The following is a 19,390-nucleotide window of genomic DNA, read 5'->3' on the forward strand; positions in this document are numbered from 1 at the left end:
GGCCCCGCCACTTTTTAGCATGTGCGACGCTAAAAGTATGCAAGGTTTATAGTGGGTTTATGATAGCTTCACTATGAAAAGTGAGAATAATAGAAATGCTAAGTTCATATTTTGAAAGGAAAAGTATCATATGAACTGAGGAAGCGCCTGAGCGCACGAGGAATAACACTTTGTAGTGTCTGGTCATGGTAACCATTACATTATAGAACGAAGGGGGTAAAGATTATGAAACAACATCTTTTCCTTGACAACGTTGACAATTTCACAAGTTCCCGTGCCTCAGACTATCAACATTGTGACTAAGACCATGATGACAGAGCCTCAATGACTATTTTGAAATTTGGTCTACCCACATTCACTTAGCCAAACGCAGTTAATAAACACAATGGATAGGTGCTACAATGGGTCCAGCGGAGATGTAGTGAGTAAACTATTTGACATGAATGTTTGTTAAACCCAGCTCCATGGTTGGTTACAAGCCGAAATCGGCACTCATGCTGACCCGACCCTGGCGTTCTTTACAGCTGAACAACAATTGTCAATTGTGACTCCGACAAGAGGTGTCTTCGGGTTGCATTTTGAAGTTATCAAATGGCTTGGGCCTCCTAATTTCATCCTTTTCTCCAATCTGCCACCACTGTACTCCGTATGCAGAATCAAATGCCGTCACCACAACCTGCTAAGCCAATGACACGAGACTATGCATTCAGTCCCGGCTATCTCGGTTTTACAAGCTACAACTCGGTCTTCCAAGGAGCTCGAGAGAGTTTATCTCTTTCTGAGACAGGCTCTGAATTTCCCAGCCCAGAGGTATCAAGCCCTGAAAGTGATGATGTTCGTTTACGCAGCTTGCCTTTGCCAACACAGCAAATGTGCCTTGTTGTACTACAGTATCTTCCGGGACGACCAGAAGCACATATGATATTCCACGATGAACCTGGTCCTGAAAACACCACAACTTGGACTCACACGGCTGTATCAAGAATCATTAAGTCTCTGCGGCTGCTTTTTCAAAGCTTTGAGGGCAGTGAATGCTTCGATGAGCAGGTTGCTGATGTGCTGTGCCGCAACACTTCAAAGCCTGTTAACGATACCTTTGATAGTTTTGATGACTGGATAGCCCAGTTCTGTGGGCCAAACATCCGATGGGAATCGATAGGGCTTCTGTGGGCTCATCTCGAAGGTCTTTCAGATGCAATATCAACCCTAACACATCGTCAGCTTCAATGGGTTGAAGGCAAGCGATCATCTGTTCTCTCGCACGATCACATACACTACTGCATTGAGATAGCGCGCCGTTTCACAGCTGGTAACAATATGCTCCTTGATCTCTGTCGACGACATGCAGCTCTTGGAACAATGGTTTATGGCGATGCTAGTATGTTCACTATCAACTATCAAGTCTGGTATCATACACTAACTCTCTAGGTCCTGTATACTGGAACTCACACAGTCTATGTGTCTCTATTCTTCTTTATATTGGATTACATGCTTCGGGAGAGGCATCGAGGCCTCAAACACCGCCCCAAAAGCCTTCGTTTTGCGTCGAACATAAGCGTCTACTCTATAGCTATATCTTTGCAAATGACAAATCCGAGGTCTCCTTTACTGGTAGGCCACCACTTCTGAGCCGTCGCTATTGCTCATCAGTTCCGCCCCTGGATTTGCCAGATAGTTGTATGGTATCTGAGGACACGCTGATAGAGGAGTTCAAGGCTCTGGATGAGAGGGGCTGGAACACGAAGGGTGAGATTTCCAGCAACAGTTACATACGGGCCCGCTACTTGATGGCTTATGTCTTTGACGAGGTGATAGAAGTGGCACTTGGCAACGATACCCATGCCACGCTCGAATATCTTCAGTAAGTTGTCGCGGTAATTTTCGACATATACTAATAAGATGAAGAATTATCAAAGCCCGCGTGATGCAAACATTTCTCGAAATGCCTTCGCATTTAATTTTCAAGTTTGAAGATCTAGATGATCCGCATCTTGACGTAAATGTTCTTTATCTGAGAATATTGCTTCATCTCGCTCATCGAAAAGATGTCTTTGTGGTCGAGAGATTGCTTCTTACGCATGGCGGTATTGATGATGGCTCTTTACTTGCAACTAGTTTTGATTTAGTCAAGGTGACGATCATGCTCTGGGTGCATAAAAATCGATTTGCGCCTATGCGGCGGAACTTTGAATGGCTTGTAAGTATCATCATTCAAAAGTATAGTAGTTATTCATTCTAATTCTATGAATAGCTGGTAGCCTACGGAGCACTAGGAGGAGGCATCCTCTGTCAAGAGCTACTTCGACCAACCTTCTTCGGGGCTCATCCCTTGAATCCTGCTCTTTCACGGTCCAACATCGTACAGCAACTGAGCTTGCTCGTTGCTTTCTTGAGCTGGGTCGGTCCCAGCTCGCCAAACAGAGTTGTTTGTGGAGACTGCAAAGCAATCATTCAGCGTGTGCTTGATGAGTATTTGAACTCGGAACCGACTGGCAATACAGACCTGGTACCGTTAGCTATAGGGGTTCCTCCGTCTTTAACATTCGGGTTCGAGTTGCTCAATACATTTGAGTGGCTCCAGAACGGCATTTAGAGAGTGTGCAGGTAGTGTCGGAAAGTTGATCAAGGAGTACTAAGGAGTTTGTCTATAGGTAGGTAGTCAAATCATGTCACGTCAGGAGAGATGATATGCAGCCAAAAAAAAAAAAAAAAAAAAAAAAAGCCATAGTAGAAAGCATGTTCCTCGAGACCACTTTGATTATCCCCCAACTATGGTATCCCTCGTGTCAAAGCAAGAAGCCATGATCCTCCCAAATACCTACGTGTAGGGGGGCCGCTTAAGTGCACACCTCAAAGGCGGCAGGCTAGAAGAAAACTCGGGACCTTAACCCTAAATAATAAAAAGACTTAGGTAAGTTAGTATAATTTGAGTCTGAATTTAGTAGAATTTAGGATACCTTTTGCTAAGTTTATTTTGATACACTATATTAAGCTCTGATGTTTTCTTGCTCCTAAAGGCAGGCAAGCTGGATGTCCTTAATTGGTGTTTTTTTGTCTTTTTTAGCGGCGGCGGCGGCATCGGCGGCGGGAGGTGTAGGCCGGAGGGGCCTGTGGGACGAAGACAAGCCCGACCCGGGCAGCACGTAGCGGCTGCTGCCGGCTCTGCGACAGCGAAGGGGGTGGAGGGGGGTTAATTTGCTGAAGTGTGCCGCGAGGCATAACGACAAACTGTAGCAGCAGCTCCCAAGCCAACACCGATCGGACAGTTGGCACGAATATGCCCAGTAGCGTTACACTATATTTGGTTATTATTTGGTTTCTTTACCTAAGTATAAAAAGCAGACTTCTATGGCAACGAGGACCACTGCTACTCCTTGGCCACCTCCTTGGTAGTAGGGATGATACATCTATATATAGGTAGTGTTAGAGTATGAAGATTATCAGAGTATAGAAACAAGAGGAACAGAATAGTACTTACGCTTATTGACGAAGCAGGGCAGGTATGTGTGCCGTATTGATGAAGGAGCGTAAATGTATATATGCTGTATCAACGCAGCAAGGAAAGTGTGTTTGCTGTATCGACGAAGCAGAGCAAGTGTTTGCGTGATGCCAATGTTCTGCTGTCGTTGCGCGAACTGGCAGAGGCATGGCAGCAGGCAGCGGCAGGGACAGCGTGAGGGGAGGGGGCCCAGGAAGCAAGAAAATATCGGGCCTTGATATAGAGTATCAAAATAAACTTAGTAAAGATTTCCCTAAGCTTAGGCTAGATTTACCTAAATATTTTTATCGCTTAGGATTGAGATCTTGAGTTTTCTTTCCTCTTCTGGGGGAAAGGCTCGAGATCTGGTGCAACGATGAGCTGGAGCTGCTGCTCTCGAAACAGCACAGGACAGTTGGCATGTGAAAATAGTGCTTGTATTTATCGACGAAGCAGGGTAACCAAGGTAATGTATGTATTTGCTGTAGATATCGATGAAGCAGTGTAAAAATGAGTGCGCGATGCTAATGTCGTGCTGTCGTTGCTCTTTTCCAATCTCCTCATGGCAGGGCATTGGGAAGGCGTTGGGATTGAGCAACGACCGCCCATAATTAGAGTGGGAAGGAGCAATACTAGCACCACCAAAGAGAGAAAGAGCAAAGTAGCTGGTAGTTATAAATCAAGATTGATGTAAAATAATACTTCAAATTCCAGAGGTCTAACATTTGGTATAGATATCGAATGGATTATATGCATTGTGATCCTCCCCATTGCGAACTGAAGGTCAATATCACAATAAATAAGGCATAACCACGCGTTCGAATCAATCAATAGTGAAGAACAATGCCACCAAAAGGCATACTGACTATACCGTGGGTATGGTTAATCGTATCGTGACAGGGAATCATATATCAGTCACATGTGATTTATTCCAATTTACTACGAGATTGAATGTATACGATGTTGACGGAACTTACGTAAGGCAAGGATTTTTTAATAAGCATAAGTGCTGCCAATGTCCATACCTACCTACCTTAGTTGTTATTGCATTTAAAGTAATTGCACAAGAGAACTCGTTACACGAGATACAGGATCCAACGATGGATGGTAAGGTCAGCTTATGGTACGTCCTGAAAGACTTTCTGTCACTAACAATACTCTTGTCGTTAACAGATGCCTGTCTATACCACTCGAATGTAGAGTCGGTGGATGGCACACTGCCTGAGCGGTGGTGCTCCAAATTCAGTTTGAGCCCAGATCAACACGGAGAGTTTAGCAAAGGAAACGAGCTGCATTAATAAACTCAGAATAAAACAATATCTCCGTTGAACGGCTTTATGTAAGAGTGTTTAAGAATGAAACGGTCAGTGAAGGGGGTTATTGGATCCAAAGAAAGATTGCCGATGCCGTTTTTACAACTATGACAGGTATTCTAAGCGACAAGCACCCGATATGCATGCCATGTTATATGACATATCTACTTACCCACGCTGCCTTTAACCTTACTGATGTCTTACGTCGCAACACATCATAGCCAGTACAGCTGACAGTGCACCTTTGTGGCTCGTGGAAGTGAGGGTATATATTCATATTACTCCTTGCAGGAGAAGGTCTATTTGCGTTTATACATAATGTTTCATGACTAGTAACTCGCTAGCTGAAACAAATACAATGCCTCTAGGGCTGGAATCATAACACAACGTTGATTGTCAGGAAGTTCTCCTACATCATCAGACCGCCAAAGAGGGCAGCAATGGCACCGCTCATGAGACTCCACTGGATCTGTCCTCGAGCCTCGATACCGGCGTTGCCGCTCTCTGTTGCTGAAGCACTGGCAGCAGTTCCGCTCTCCGTAGCAGTGGCGGTAGCGGTACCAGAGGCAGAACCTGAGGCGCTTCCTGTCTCAGCAGCTCCGAATGTGCCTCCTCCGGTAGACTTGGGAGCAGAGCTATCTTCAGAGTCGGCGGCAGCCTTGGCGTAGTTGTCAAAGCTCTTAGCACCGCTGGTACTATTCGTTTGTTAGCATATGTAATGTTGATTACAAGATAGTGCAACTTACGGAGCATTTATGGCCCCTACCATGCCCCCTTGACAATGTCCTTGGACAGCGCAGTAGTACCAGATGGGATCATCGGTCTTGACCTCGATGGTGAAGACCTTATCGCTAACCTTGGTCTTGACATTCTGGTCACCGCTAAAGAAGGCAGTGCTGTTGATGGGCTCACAGGGCTTGGCGAAGCTGCTCTGGGCAACGGAGTGGAAGCCTTCATAGAAATGGAACTCGACGGTATCTCCGGCCTTGGCGGACGTTTGAGCAGGCGTGAAGTTTAAACCATTCTCACCGACCTTGACGACGTGGACGGCGGCAGAGACGGTGCTGGCGGAAAGGGCCAAAAGCTTGATGGGAGAGGCATGCATTGTGAAGATGGTGAAGATATGAAGGTGGTGAAGTTGAGGGTGGTCACGTGGTGGATGTGAGGGTGCAAGTGTTTGTTGATGATACAATCCCATTCTTGGTAGTTCATCCCTCCTCTTTATAGTCATTCCAACTGATGTCAATTACATGAAGTCGAACTTAACTTTGGCCTCGCTGTAGGGTTCTCTAGGGTCGTCTGCTAACCTCAAACCAGGATGAAGCACAGGGGCGGCCGCCCTACCCCAAACATTCATTTAGCAGGCTAGGCGGGACAACAAACAGTGAGACTGAGACAGCCACTCGGCATATGCATACAGATCCAGGTGCTATGCTAGGTTTCCAGCGGCTCCGTATCGTCGCGGACAGTTTGATACCCCCGAACCAGAATTGGTTTCGTTTAGTGTTTTCTGTTTGACCTTTCTCCTCGAAACTCTCTGAGCGCTAGATCAAACCGGGCCCCAGACCGAGCCGAGACTCCCTGTGTAGCAAGCCATGAAGCGTCCGGCACTTTGATGCCGTTGAGCGTGCACTCTGAAGCGCCCTGGCTTACACGTTTCACTTGTGCGCCAATGGAGGTAAGCCACTGCCGTGATATCCAACATTGTATTGGGCATTGAGAGGCTACAAGTATGCTGACGTTGAAATGTATTCATAGATCTCACTGTGCGCTTTGAGGTGCGGAATATTTCGCCTGGATTGTTTGTTGTGTATACCTGACGTTAAGCGCTGGTCCTTTTGGGTTCATCGAATACGAATCCCACATTCTCGCCGATTTTAAGACAAGCATATTCGCAATTCAGATCTGAACGGTCGAACTACCGAAGCTAGCAGCACCCCAGGCATCCCTAGCCCCCGGTTCGCTTGGTATACGGTTAATGCTATCGATGTTGTCGAAAGCGAGGCCTCCGAGAAGGTGTGCAATGTGCATTCTCTCGTGTCAGACTCGGGATATGTCACCGTAGTTTGGCGACATTGTAAGTTTGTGACTGTGGTGATGCGGATACGAGTCTTGTTTGGCCCTTGGCTCGAAACGGCTGGCAACATCTCGACTAGTACAAACACAAAGGAAGGACTTGTAACATTGAATGGTGTAGGGGGGATGATTCTCAAACTCCAGGAGCAGGTCACTACAGTTTTTCCGATAGCATGTTGTCTTGACACAATGTTGCTCTGGTATGTTGCACTTCTTCGCAGCATAACAATAACGTGCCAATTTACATGATGAACGCCGAGATCCGCGAAAATACTACTGCAGCTTTATTGGATACGACTGCAAGTTTCGGTGAAAGCTGTCAGAAGCTCCATGTAGTACTCCGTATTCTCGTCGGATATCTCGCGTTCTATGATGCTGACCGAGGCCTTACCCTAAAGGCATCACCACAATTACTACCTGGTTGGCACATCCAGGCCCATTGTTATCCTCGGGCATGAATTCTCGATGTAGAAGCTATAGGAATTATACTTCACGCTTGTCATCGCTTGTCATCGCTTGTCATCGTAGAACACGTGGTGAGTATAGCGAGGCTAGGGAAATATTTTATTTTGCGGTCCTGCGCCACGATCGATACGTAAGTCTTGAGGTTTATAATATTTTAGTAAATCTTAGTTAAGTTGTTACCACTGGCACGGTTCAAGTTTCTAGAACAATCATGGCCGGCGGATGCTTTATAAAACTAAATCGTAGGCTTAAATGCCCAATTGAGGTAATCGCCAAGGCGAACTCGAACTCAAAGGAGATGAAGCTCTCCACATGCAGCCGAGCTGTTATAGCTCAGCACTTTCCGAAATGTGAGCAGCACGGAGCAGCTAGGCAGCACCTGAGCAATCACGTGCAGCTGCCCATAGCTCCTGTTGGCCTAGCAACCTGATGTAGTCAATAGCGCACGGGCCACCCAAAAACTCCTCTATATAATCTCGAGCTGCCTCTCTTCTTCTGCTCCTCTTTTCCTTTCTTCTTCATACTTACCTTGCTTGGAGTTTCCTCGCTCAAGAATGAGGAACCTCAGTGTGTGACGGCCTGCATTGCACATCGCGGAGTCGTCCGCACTTCATTGTCCTTCGGGGCCATGAGAGGCGTAATTTTTGATTTATAACCCATCTTTCATTGTGTGCTCAGCTTGATGCTGGGTCATGAAGAAGGATTTAGATAGAAACAATGACATGTCTACGCGCTGCGAGAGTTGCACACATCGGGAGGCAAATATGCGGCCTGTAAAGATGGAAAACCTGAGATACCTACCCTCCTTGTTGTGAAGGTACCTTCCATTCTGTCACAGTGATAACCTCCTAAACGGCTGGCAAATTGCAAGGACGCGATCTTGGGCGCGAAACGCAGCGGCAATGAACTGTTCATAACCCGTACTGATGTCACGAATAGATAGATAATGGATGTTGTGTTTAATGGAAGTTGTGTTCATATTAACTCAAATCGTAATCCGACACTCCGTCGTGATAACCCCACATAATTCCATTCTTCCTCAACTCCCGAAGTTATCGTGATATCGTCGTGATTCCTTACTGCTTCTTCCACTGCCCAGCATTCTCAACACCCTTGGAGATGCTGTCGAGTCCGCCCTGAACGCCAGTTCCCAAATTGCCAATTCCATCCCCGAGAGGGCGGCCAGCGTCGCCAGTCGCGGAGGTTACGGTGTCTCCTAAACCTCTTGTTGCGGCTCCGGTCACATTTCCCACTGTACGGCCCAAGCCTCCTACAGTGTTTCCCACGGTGGAGGTGAGGAAGTTAAGACCTCCTCCAACGGTTTCGCCGACGTTACCCGCTGGGTTGTTGCTCTTATTGTTCGAGTTCATAACGACGGTTGTGGTTTAGTTTTGAAGGTGTGATGCTTGTGTGTAGAAATTTGTTTTGAGGCTTGAGATCTTGTAGACTGCGAATTAATAACTCTGAAATCAGTGGAAAGAAGCCTCTCTTAAATAAATCTACTCTTCTCATCGGAATCTCAACAATATCTTGTCCTGTAAATCATCAGCCAGGTTATATCACCAGATGACGTCAATCCGTCAAAGTGGGCCGCATTCATTGGATCAATATATAATCACCAGCCACACAGCCATCCCTCCCGCACCTCTAAAATGACGTCCCTCGACACATAATTACGCATTCCGGTGTTTGAGACGCATGCAGAGGTGTCCCTCATCAGTGATATTATAGGGCAGAAGAACACTACTAGCAGGCATGCCCCGACAATTCCCACGGCGAGTTTATGTCATATTCTGGCCCTTGGACCCTTGAAAGGCCGGAGAGATGCCCTTTGTGGCGCATTATCCGTTAGCTGTCATATTGTGAGGCTGTGACTGGTTGAGCAAGAGAGTCGCGACTTACATCGTGCAGGTTTCGATGCGCACCTTGAGATCTTTGTGCGATGCGAGATGTTGAGTTGCATCGTCATGGCGACAAGATCTTGGAAGGCTATGACGTTGGACGCGCACGCAGGAGCACCATGTGAATAGATGTGTAATGTCATAGGAGGATGTGGAAAAATCAATATGGGCATGATCATCATGCCCGGCTTTTAGTTATGCTGCTCTAATAAAACTCAACTGAACCAAGGAATGCGCTACCTAACCAATGTTGAACTCGTCTGCCGCGGAATTCATGAGCATCATACTCTTCTTCCTGATAATGTTCTGGTTTTGTCTCTCATCTCCAGCTGCCTGTTCTGTATTCTTCTCGACACCCTTATTCGTCCGCTTCTTAGTCTTCCTCTCCACACCTGCGCCAATGCCGCCAGGTGCTTCTCTCAGACCGTAGCTCTTTGCCGTGTGTCCCAGGTGTAATTCTGAAATGTCAAAGTGCTTTCTCTCTTCCTTGGTATGCGTAGCATATGCCCTGATGTGGGACTTGAAGCCATTTCGAGCAAGCTCTAGTCGCTTGGTGTCCGTCAGGAGCCGTTGCTCGATGTGCAGCTGAAGGGCCTCCGCTTTGTCGTGGAAAGACTGTCCATCCTCCGGTTTCGCGGATGTCTCGACCGGGAATTCGAGTTTCGTCATCATTCCCTTCTGGAGAATAGAGTCGTACGATTGCGGCGTTGGTGGTGTTGACGCTTTCAAGAGTTCGATATATCCTTCTTCAGTTCCGGGGAGCAGGAATAATAAAGCATCACCAGGTCGACCAGCACGAGCAGTACGACCAACACGATGGATATGATCGGCGAAACTGAACGCAGGGTCATACTCGATGACCAGATCGACCGACGGAATATCAAGACCACGCGAGGAAACATCGGTGGTGATCAGAAGAGATGGAGACTTGCAAGCTGAGAAGGATCGCAATGTAGCTGTACGAATGGGCTGCGACAAAGATCCGTGCATCCTGTGCAGAACAACCTCGGGACTTGCTGGTGAAGTGATGTATGCTGCTTTTGCCACTGTCTTCGAAACCGACTCTGCATCCTTGGAGCCTGCAACAGGTGCCTCATTATTATTCGGGTCTCGCAACAGTTCGTAGTGGAAGTCGACAGAGTCGGCACATGATATGAAGATAATGGCCTTCATGGTCTTTCCACGCCGAGAGAATGTCGCCTTGAGGTACGAGATGAGGGTAACGAGCCGTAGCTTGGCCGGGACAACCGAGTAGTACTGGTGAAGCTGTGCGGGCGCCTTCATTTCCGTCTTTTCCACATCCAGCTCCATCTCCTTCTTTGCTGCCAGGAATGTCGCATCCGCCAAACTCATCTCTCCCAGCTTCTGCACGTTCATCTTCATTGTCGCTGAGCACAGCACTGTAACTCTTCGTTCGGGTAGGGCCGTGAGCAGTGTTCCATCGGGTAGTTTGTCGGATACGTCAACTGCCTTGATAGCCGTGATAACCTTCTTCAAGTCGTCCTCGAAACCCAGATCCATGAGTCGATCACCTTCATCAAGAATCAGCCATCGAACAGTGCTGAGGCTAAGTGCCTTTGTATTGTCGATATGATCAGCAAGTCGTCCAGGAGTAGCAACCAGAAAATTGACACCCTTCCGTATGCGAGCCTTTTCCGCCTTCTTAGATTCTCCTCCGGTAATTGCTGTCGAGACGAGCCATGGGAACGGTCGGATGAGCTTCTCTAGAACTGTATGAACCTGTTTTGCAAGTTCGCGAGTAGGCGCAACGATAATGGCAAAAGCACCAGAATCTCGATGAATCTGAGCCTTCCCCTTTTCGCTGAGAAGTAGAACACGATGCAAGATAGGTAACAGGTATGCCAGGGTCTTTCCGGAACCAGTTTCGGCCTGCACAAAGGCATCGGAGCTACTCGTCAACATATGCGGAATCACCTTGTTCTGAATAGCCGTGGGTCGCTCCAGGTTCATCTTGCCAAGCTCATCAACCAGTCGGGCAGAAATCGTCAATGTACCAAAGTTCGCAACATCTGATAAAGGCGCATTGGTCGCTTCGGGAGCTGTCCATTCTGGCTGCTTCTCCTCCTCCTCTGTCGTCTGTGCGGGGTTGAATGAGAAGAGTCGGGAGATGACTTGTCTAGATTTGCGATCTGGCTGCTGGTTGCGAGGTTGGCCTGAGCCTCCATGGCCATCGTTGTCTGTGAACTTCGGTCGCGAACCATGTCTGTTGAATGCTTTGTAATCGAATGAGTGGTCCCCTCCCCCATCGTCCGTTCGTTGGCGTTTTGACGACCTGCCTTCATCGAATCCGTCCCCAGAAGGTTTGGCTTGCGGTGTCTTCCCAGAAGCTATCCTTGCCGACTTCTCTGCCTGCTTCCTGTCACGCCATCGACCACCCTTAAACTTGACCTGAGGCTTAATTGGACCTGAGCCTAGGTCAAAATTTAGAAGCATTCCATCGTCAGCCATGATTGCGATGTTGGTGTCGCTATAGAGCCTTCACATGGGTCATAATATTCTCGATACAATGCGCAAGAAAAAAAACAAAGAGTGGAGTATCTTATCTTATCTAAATTCTATCGATAAGGATTGTGGACGCTGTCTAGACTCTCAGATCTCAGCTCTGCCCTGGCTGGCTTCATGGTTACAGGTTGACAGAGTGAACTAAAAAAAGATAAAGAAGCTCCTTCGTAAATCCGAAGCAAAGTTGTCATGACGGAAACTGAAAACAGTCTCATGACCACTAACATCGGGAATCTAGACAATTCAGGGCACTCTGGGCGATGCACATCGATAAGTCCCGGGTCTACGCTGTCAAATGACCGACAGCCCCTTGAGTCATCTCAAATTCCCCGAGATTCCTCAAGAGGAAGAGATCGATACGAGATGACGCAGGAAGTTTAATGAGGCGCGACGAGGCATATTCTCGATCCCGCAGAATCGCGAATTCGGTCCGCGTAAGCAAAGGGAGGCCTTGCAAATGCCAATACTGCAACGGTCCTACTCCTTCATGTGATACGCAACGCAATCTTAATCTACGGCAGCACAAGCCCTTTGGTAAACCAGTGCTACGTCAGGTATGCGCAAACCGTGGGGCATCGAGGGTTGTAGTTACACGTCAACTACGAATGCCACAGATCTGACTTGTCTATATGTCATTGAGGATAAGGCGGTTCGGAGTAAAACATCACCCCTTCCATAAGCCGCTCGTAACTTTGCTCCGTCGTGCCGGGTGATCAGCATTTTGCATCCCGCTCCGGAGACGGTCACAGATTGATAAGCGATAGCCTATTGATAGCCGGGCGAACCATCAGATAGCACTCCAATCTCCAAATCTCCAAATCGCTAACTCGAGGACGGATATTCATGGACATAAAAAAGCGAAAATGCCGGGCATGTGCTTACACCCGATCGGACTCGGCTATTCACCCGTCATCTTAGGCGAGACCTCAAGGATGACAAGCGAAAAGCCAGGGGGATTTTCAGCCATAACCCATAGTGATCCGTGGCATCCGTTGTTAACGGGTATTTTTCGTTGATAGTGATCCTGTGACGGACCAGAATTGCAGCCCTGTGGCAGGACAGTTCTGCCACTCCTCCATAGCCCTGACTTTAGATGGCTGGGAACAAGTCTGGGACGGAACTCTGTATCATGGGCCAGTGTGATTATTGATGAATATTCATCATTATTTGAAGAACATTTGTCTTTTTATGGTAGCCCTTAAGACTAGATGCTTCTATGATAGTTAGTTTCTTGATGAAATTCTCAAGTGAAGCAAAACCAGAGCTTGATGGTTTTTTTTTCACATTCCTTATGAGGCTGGGACTGACAAGATGGTCGCTGACATTGCCACACTATAGACAATGACTGGTCATCATGAACAAAATGCTGGTTGTTCTAGAGAGGCTGTGGCTAGGGCAAACGGAACCCTGACGGAGTTGCACTACTTGCCCCGGCAGAGAATCCGGTGAGGCTTTGGGGCGTGAGTAGGTACAATATGGTACTTCTGATGCCTTTCTTGAAAGGTGCTGTGCGTTTCACTCTGTTGCAACAATGTAGCAGCTGACAGCTGGTATTTTCACACAGCCTGTTTGAGCTTACAACCCTTCGCCACACCTTGTGTAGACTCCACCAAACCCTCAATTTCGTGATGTTTCTTGGTGGTAATGGCACTAATTCATGAACGAAATTTTCAACAATATATGTAGCCGAGGATATCGCCAAATTTTTACGTTTGATATCAGTAATTCCACTATCATGAATGGTTCTTTGCTGAGATCCACCTTCACAATGCCCTGTCTGTCAACACAAAGATAGAAGTTAAACTGAATAAAATTGAAATACCCTTGTTAGAAAGCCCTTGGAGAAGGCTAGCACTTAGACAAGTGTCCTCTGGCGGGACACCTGGCAGTGACCCGACAGGCTGGACGTGGAGTTCCGGCTTCTCCCACGAAGTCTCAACGCTAACGGAAGAAGACAGACTTTGACCAATAGAAGCTCTTTAAGTCAACATCTAAGACAGGGAGGGCTGGACAAAAAGCACCGGTTTGTTCTCGCCTTGGCCACCATTAGATATCGAAGAGTTGGTGGCTGATTAGTCAATAACTCTCGAGACCCTTGGCCCTGGCCGTCGACGAAGTCGATGATGGATGCATGTTCTGAGAATTCTGGTCTAGAAAACGGTTCCGCTCCTCGCTAAAATCGTCACTTATGGGTCAGACCAAGGGTCGCGTGCGAAGAAGGGTCCGTCAATGCGGATGCACTTTTTAAATAAAATGGCAGAAACTAAGAAAATGGCTACATAGGAAGTATTTACTGTACGTAGGCAGGTAGGTGATTATGTAGTTCAGCTACGGATGATATGATTTGTGTTTTCTGATGATCCTCCACAGAAAAAGCAATTGATGAGATCGACAAAGTACAAAAATACACATATATAAAAAGCAAGGAAGAAAAAAAACTTTCATGACCGGACGAGAGGAGTTTTCAAAATTCGATGAAAGCTGATTGGTGGAGCCGAGCCAATATCAAGCTCTTCCAACGGGTTCTCCAAACCCCAGGACCAAGTGGTCTTGGTGCTCGCAGCGCTGAATGTTCTGCTCATCCGGAGTAGATGGATACATTATGCGAGCGGTGGGAATTCAAGCATCTATGGTTTCTAGGATCAATGATCGGTGTGAATGCGCGTGTAATAGACTAAGCAGTATGAATCGTTGCCACATGCATTAGATCCCCCCGCAAACAAAATGGTTGCATTCTTCTGTGTGTTTGTCACTCGCTTGTTCAACTGAAGCTCAACTCGTCACCTGGAAGCTTTGCCTCCGGAGGTTCTAGGGAGCTTCAGTGAGTAAGAGAAAAAGAGACGGGACGGGATGGAGATAACTTTGTTTACAGGTCCCAAGGCCCAAGCCTTGAGTCATTCCAGAACCTGCTTCTGTCCCCGATAAAGTCCAGGCACCCACAAGCTGGAAGAGCACACTTTAACCCCTGTCGACACCCACAGAAGAGCCACTGCGGAGTCTGGATAGGCCGCATCCAACAACGACCCGAACTCCGCGCCCCGACAAGGCCGCTATGGCCGCCCAGCCATCATCGATAGGTACTTGTAGCTACAGAGGTGTCCAAGTACCTTGTAGCGATAACAGACCGTGGAGGAAGCTCCTTCAGTGGATAGTTGACCGTAACAAGCTCCGTTGTGAGGGCTCCAGCGAGTGTTTCCCCACACTGACTCTTGTAAGCTGCCTCTTGACGCATACATTTTTCTACGTAACTGGGCAACTTTGGCAGTAAAAGTGTCGCCAGGGTATCCACTCCACGGCACCTCAGGCAAAGAGAAAAAAAGGCAGCCACTCCCCCGACCCTAAGGCCCGGGACCATGTCGAATATTCACCTCGTCTTCCATCCCATCCATCCATTTCTAACACCCGAGGACAAGACAACCAACCCCAGACGACTTAATTTTTTCCCTCGTCTCTTTTTTCGATCTGATCTTTTCTCATTTCTTCACACCTTCCCTCCCCCTTCATAATTATTCTATCAATCTGGTCTGCGCGTTTGTTTGACGGCGTCCTTGCTGTCAAATGAACCTGCAATTGATATTTCCTCTTTTTTTCTAATGTAAGTGCCACCTCGAAGTCCATTGTCGCGTTTTGTTGGTCCACCACACACCACTGTTCCTCCACGCCTCCCCAGATCGCATGGCCCGACACAGATCTCATAATCGTTCCACTGCACTCCAGGTTTGGCATTGCTCAGGCACAATGTCAATGGCAGTCGAATTTACTTGAGACGCATCGTGACTACTCCCCTGATTGTTCTTGTTACTGACGTAGAGGCTCTATAGTCTCCTCTCTTCCCCCCTGGGTGGTTTCTAAATGCCCACATACTCCAGCCTTTACTCGAATTTCGTCCGCCAAGGATCAACATTCGCAAAGTCTATCACAACACACGGTTACGCTCAATCCGTTGTTGCTGCCGCTCACCCTCACGTTCTCAACTCTCAGAACCGACCTAGCTTTGTACGACGAAAGACCAACCGACTTGGTCGCTTCTCCAACCTTCAGCTTCATTCTGCCTTCCACACTGAGCGCACAGCATCTTCGGGCCTCCCGTCCGTCGAGCATCGACCCGCCCAGAACCATGGAGGTTTAGACGCGTACTTCGAGGCCCTACAGCACCAGCAGGCCACCGGTGAAATCGATTCCGAATGGACCCAATTCGATTTTCAGAAGAGCATTGAATGGAAGCCAACTCCTGCTTCCATTCTTACCAAGGACCAGGGACTTTCCAAAGATGTTCTTGAGGAGGCTTTGATTGAGGATGCTGAGGTCAAATCGAATCTGTCGATTGAGGATCAGGCAGCTCTTGCGCATATCGATGCTGCGCTCGAGAGGGAGATCGAGGTACGGAGCCTGCAGGAAGCAGCTGAGAATGCAGCTTCTGAAGGACGACCCGTGTCTAGTCTTGGCTTCAAGTCACGATCTCCAGCGGTTTCCAGGTCACAAACTCCAGCAAGTGTCGCTCGCAGCTTCACTCCTCCTGTGGACCCCCAGTCCCTATCTTACGCCGACCATCTTCACAAGCTCGCTGAGAATGGCCGATACGTTGAAATTCCCGCAGTCTTTGAGGCAATGCTGGCGACTGGCGTGCAGCCTATCGCCGGGGCCTACAATGCTCTCCTCCTGTCGGCTATCCATATCCCCATGAAGAAGATCGAGATTGTATCCAAGGCCCTCGACGTTTATGCCGACATGCTTAGGAGGAAGGTGTCACCAGATGCCGAGACTTTTAACATTCTCGTTGGGCTCCTGGCATCCCGATGCCTCGAGGTCGCTGAGCTGAAGGCTGCCTTGGAGGCCAAGCGAGTTCGGTTTGGTGGCATGGACCAGGTTGGCCAATTCATGCTTGCGTCTCATGAACTCGAGCATGCCATTCTTTGCGAGGACGACCGTCTCGATCTTGCAATTCAGCTGTTCGACACTTCAGTTAACACCGATGCCGCCAACTTCACCGCCGAGACTTACCACCAGCTTATTACGGCCTGTGCCAAAGACGGACGCGTCGATGACATGCTGCGTCTTTATGAGCACATGGAGGGAAGTCAAATCGTCCCTTATGCTGCTTTGTTTCCTACCATGATCACTGCTTTCGCCTCGTCCGGAGATCTGGTCAGTGCTGTCGAATGCTACAACGAATACCGCAACCTCGCCATTGCCCACGACGATGGAGAGACCACTCTCAACGACCGACTCGATGCTGAGGTTTATGCCGCGGTCATCAATGCCTACGTGGTCACTGACAAGATTGAAGGCGCCATGAAATTCTTTCAGAAGATCGTCGACCAATACGGCGTCCGCGCTGCTGATATTAAGGATGCTTTGATCACTACCGGTTTCGTCAAGGGTTTAATTACCCGTGGTATCTACCAGGAGGCTTTAGAATGGGCTCGGTCCGTCGCGGATGAAGCTCGTGCCAAGGCTATGAGTGAGATTGCAACTATTGCTGCCGACAAGGGCGATACAGACACCGCTGTCGCCGCCTACAGTGCCATGCCTCCTTACGTGGACGATTTGATTACTCCCGCGACCGCTCTCCTCGCTATGAATGTCCGCCAGACCGATGTTGTCGGTGCTTCCAAGTACTGGCAAGTCCTATGCAACCCCGGTGTGCAGGTGGATCTTACTTTCATCGAGCCTACAGCTATGTATGCAGTGGCCATGATTGGATCTGGCCAAGTTGCCGAGGGATTGGCACAGTCCGAGATGATGTTCCAGCGTATTCGCGACTCTGTTTCTCAGACCCAACCTCATCTTGTCGAAGAGGTCGATGAGGGAGTCGAATTCGTCACTCGATTCATGGAGACTCGTGGCATCCCTGATCCCCGTGAGGTTTCTTCTCACGTTGCCAGTTTTCAGCCGATGACCGCTTCTGCTTATCTGTCGACTCCTGCAGTTTCCACCTTCGAGGATACCTACGACCCTTACGCCCACAACACCGACTTCAAGGGATCCTCCCTTATTGCGGACGATCTTGAGGGTAACCATGGTCGTAAGGGACCTCGTCTTAGTGAGGCACTGAACCGATTCCGCAACATTCGACGTGCTGGCCGACATCCTCGTTACATTACCTACGCCAAGCTTATTTCTGCTGCTGCTCGTGATGGCAAGTTCGATCTTTGCCATGACATTCTTAGCATGGCTCGCACTGATATGCCAATCATGCCCCAGTATGCTGTTGTTCGTTATGGATGGTCTAGCATTCTTGACGCCATGGTCGGCGCTTGTCTGACCGTGGGTAACCGTGGACGAGCTGAGCAATTTCACCAGGAGCTGTTGGAAATCGGCGCTAGCCCTTCTGCCAACACTTTCGGTCTCTACATCACCACCCTCAAGGATTCGACTAAGACTTTTGACGAGGCTTCCGAAGCTGTCCGTATCTTCCACCGGGCGAAGGCTGAAGGCGTCGAACCCAGCTCATTCTTGTATAACGCTCTCATTGGTAAGCTCGGAAAGGCTCGCCGCATCGACGACTGCCTCTTCTATTTTGCTGAGATGAGAGCTCTTGGAATCAAACCTACATCGGTCACCTATGGTACCATTGTCAATGCACTCTGCCGAGTCAGTGATGAGAAGTTTGCTGAAACACTGTTCGATGAGATGGAGGCGATGCCCAACTACAAGGCTCGTCCTGCTCCTTACAACAGTATGATGCAATTCTTCCTGACCACAAAGCGAGACAAGACAAAGGTCTTGGCTTACTACGAGCGCATGAAGGCCAAGGGCATTGCCCCTACCGCCCATACCTATAAGCTTCTGGTCGATACTCACGCTACTCTTGATCCTGTTGACATGGATGCTGCCGAGGAGGTTCTCGGTATGATTCGTGCCTCTGGTCAACGCGTTGAGCCTGTTCACTATGCTTCTCTCATTCACGCTAGGGGATGTGTCCTCCACGACATGGAAGGTGCCATGAAGATGTTTGATTCTGTTGTCAAGGAGTCTCTTGTTCCCATTAGTGCCAGCTTGTATCAAGCCCTGTTTGAGGCCATGGTTGCCAATCACCAGGTTGCTGCTTCTGAGCCTGTGCTTGCTCACATGCGGAGCAAGGGCGTGGAACTAACTCCTTATATCGCCAACACTTTGATTCACGGCTGGGCTGCTGAGAAGAAGATTGAGAAAGCTCAAGGTATCTACGATGCTGTTGGCCGAGAGAAGCGCGAACCTAGCACATACGAGGCTATGACCCGCGCTTATCTGGCTGTTGAGCAGCGAGAGGAGGCCAAGGGCGTTGTCGGTGAGATGCTCACCCGCGGTTACCCCAGTGCCGTCGTTAACAAGGTCCTGGAGCTTCTTGGCGGAGGACATGACGTTTCGGAATAGACGACTGTTACGATCTGGGATTCGTGATGGGAGTGTGGTAATGTTCATTTAATGTTGGCGTAATTTGTTTGATACCCTATTGTACTGGTTGGAAGGCGGGATTGGGTTGGGATGGGTTGGTTTGGCTGGGTTGGGTTGGGCTGGTTGTCTTTATACAGGGAAGGCATTTATGAAATGTCATACTCGAGAGGTTCTGGATCTTCTTGGGCCCTGGAAAGGGACGGCGTTTGGGAATCAAAATGGGACTTACGTGGAGCGTTTGCCTCTGAATGATTGAG

At 48.5% G+C, this 19,390-nt stretch overlaps 5 protein-coding genes across 5 annotated transcripts; 2 read left to right on the top strand and 3 right to left on the bottom strand.

Moving 5' to 3' along the window:
* Positions 1 to 660: 660 nt before the first annotated feature.
* Positions 661 to 2,593, top strand: FPRO_02752 (uncharacterized protein; the record flags this gene model as incomplete). The annotated part of the gene is made up of 4 exons (XM_031227112.1): positions 661 to 1,378; positions 1,429 to 1,861; positions 1,906 to 2,197; positions 2,252 to 2,593. The coding sequence occupies 4 exons, from the start codon at positions 661 to 663 to the stop codon at positions 2,591 to 2,593; spliced, it is 1,785 nt and encodes a 594-aa protein (XP_031077581.1).
* Positions 2,594 to 5,200: 2,607 nt separating this feature from the next.
* Positions 5,201 to 5,896, bottom strand: FPRO_02751 (uncharacterized protein; the record flags this gene model as incomplete). Its single annotated transcript, XM_031227113.1, has 2 exons — positions 5,201 to 5,486; positions 5,538 to 5,896. The coding sequence occupies 2 exons, from the start codon at positions 5,894 to 5,896 to the stop codon at positions 5,201 to 5,203; spliced, it is 645 nt and encodes a 214-aa protein (XP_031077582.1).
* A 2,512-nt stretch (positions 5,897 to 8,408) lies between these two features.
* FPRO_02750 (uncharacterized protein) lies at positions 8,409 to 8,702 on the bottom strand (the record flags this gene model as incomplete). The annotated part of the gene is made up of 1 exon (XM_031227114.1): positions 8,409 to 8,702. One exon carries the CDS (start codon positions 8,700 to 8,702, stop codon positions 8,409 to 8,411), a length of 294 nt encoding a protein of 97 aa, XP_031077583.1.
* A 771-nt stretch (positions 8,703 to 9,473) lies between these two features.
* On the bottom strand, positions 9,474 to 11,702 carry FPRO_02749 (uncharacterized protein; the record flags this gene model as incomplete). Its single annotated transcript, XM_031227115.1, has 1 exon — positions 9,474 to 11,702. The coding sequence occupies one exon, from the start codon at positions 11,700 to 11,702 to the stop codon at positions 9,474 to 9,476; it is 2,229 nt and encodes a 742-aa protein (XP_031077584.1).
* Positions 11,703 to 15,608: 3,906 nt separating this feature from the next.
* On the top strand, positions 15,609 to 19,112 carry FPRO_02748 (uncharacterized protein; the record flags this gene model as incomplete). Its single annotated transcript, XM_031227116.1, has 1 exon — positions 15,609 to 19,112. The coding sequence occupies one exon, from the start codon at positions 15,609 to 15,611 to the stop codon at positions 19,110 to 19,112; it is 3,504 nt and encodes a 1,167-aa protein (XP_031077585.1).
* Between the last annotated feature and the right edge of the window lie 278 nt (positions 19,113 to 19,390).

Source organism: Fusarium proliferatum (genome assembly GCF_900067095.1).
Source record: "Fusarium proliferatum ET1 genome assembly, contig: FPRO_scaffold002, whole genome shotgun sequence".
NCBI classification, from domain to species: domain Eukaryota; kingdom Fungi; phylum Ascomycota; class Sordariomycetes; order Hypocreales; family Nectriaceae; genus Fusarium; species Fusarium proliferatum.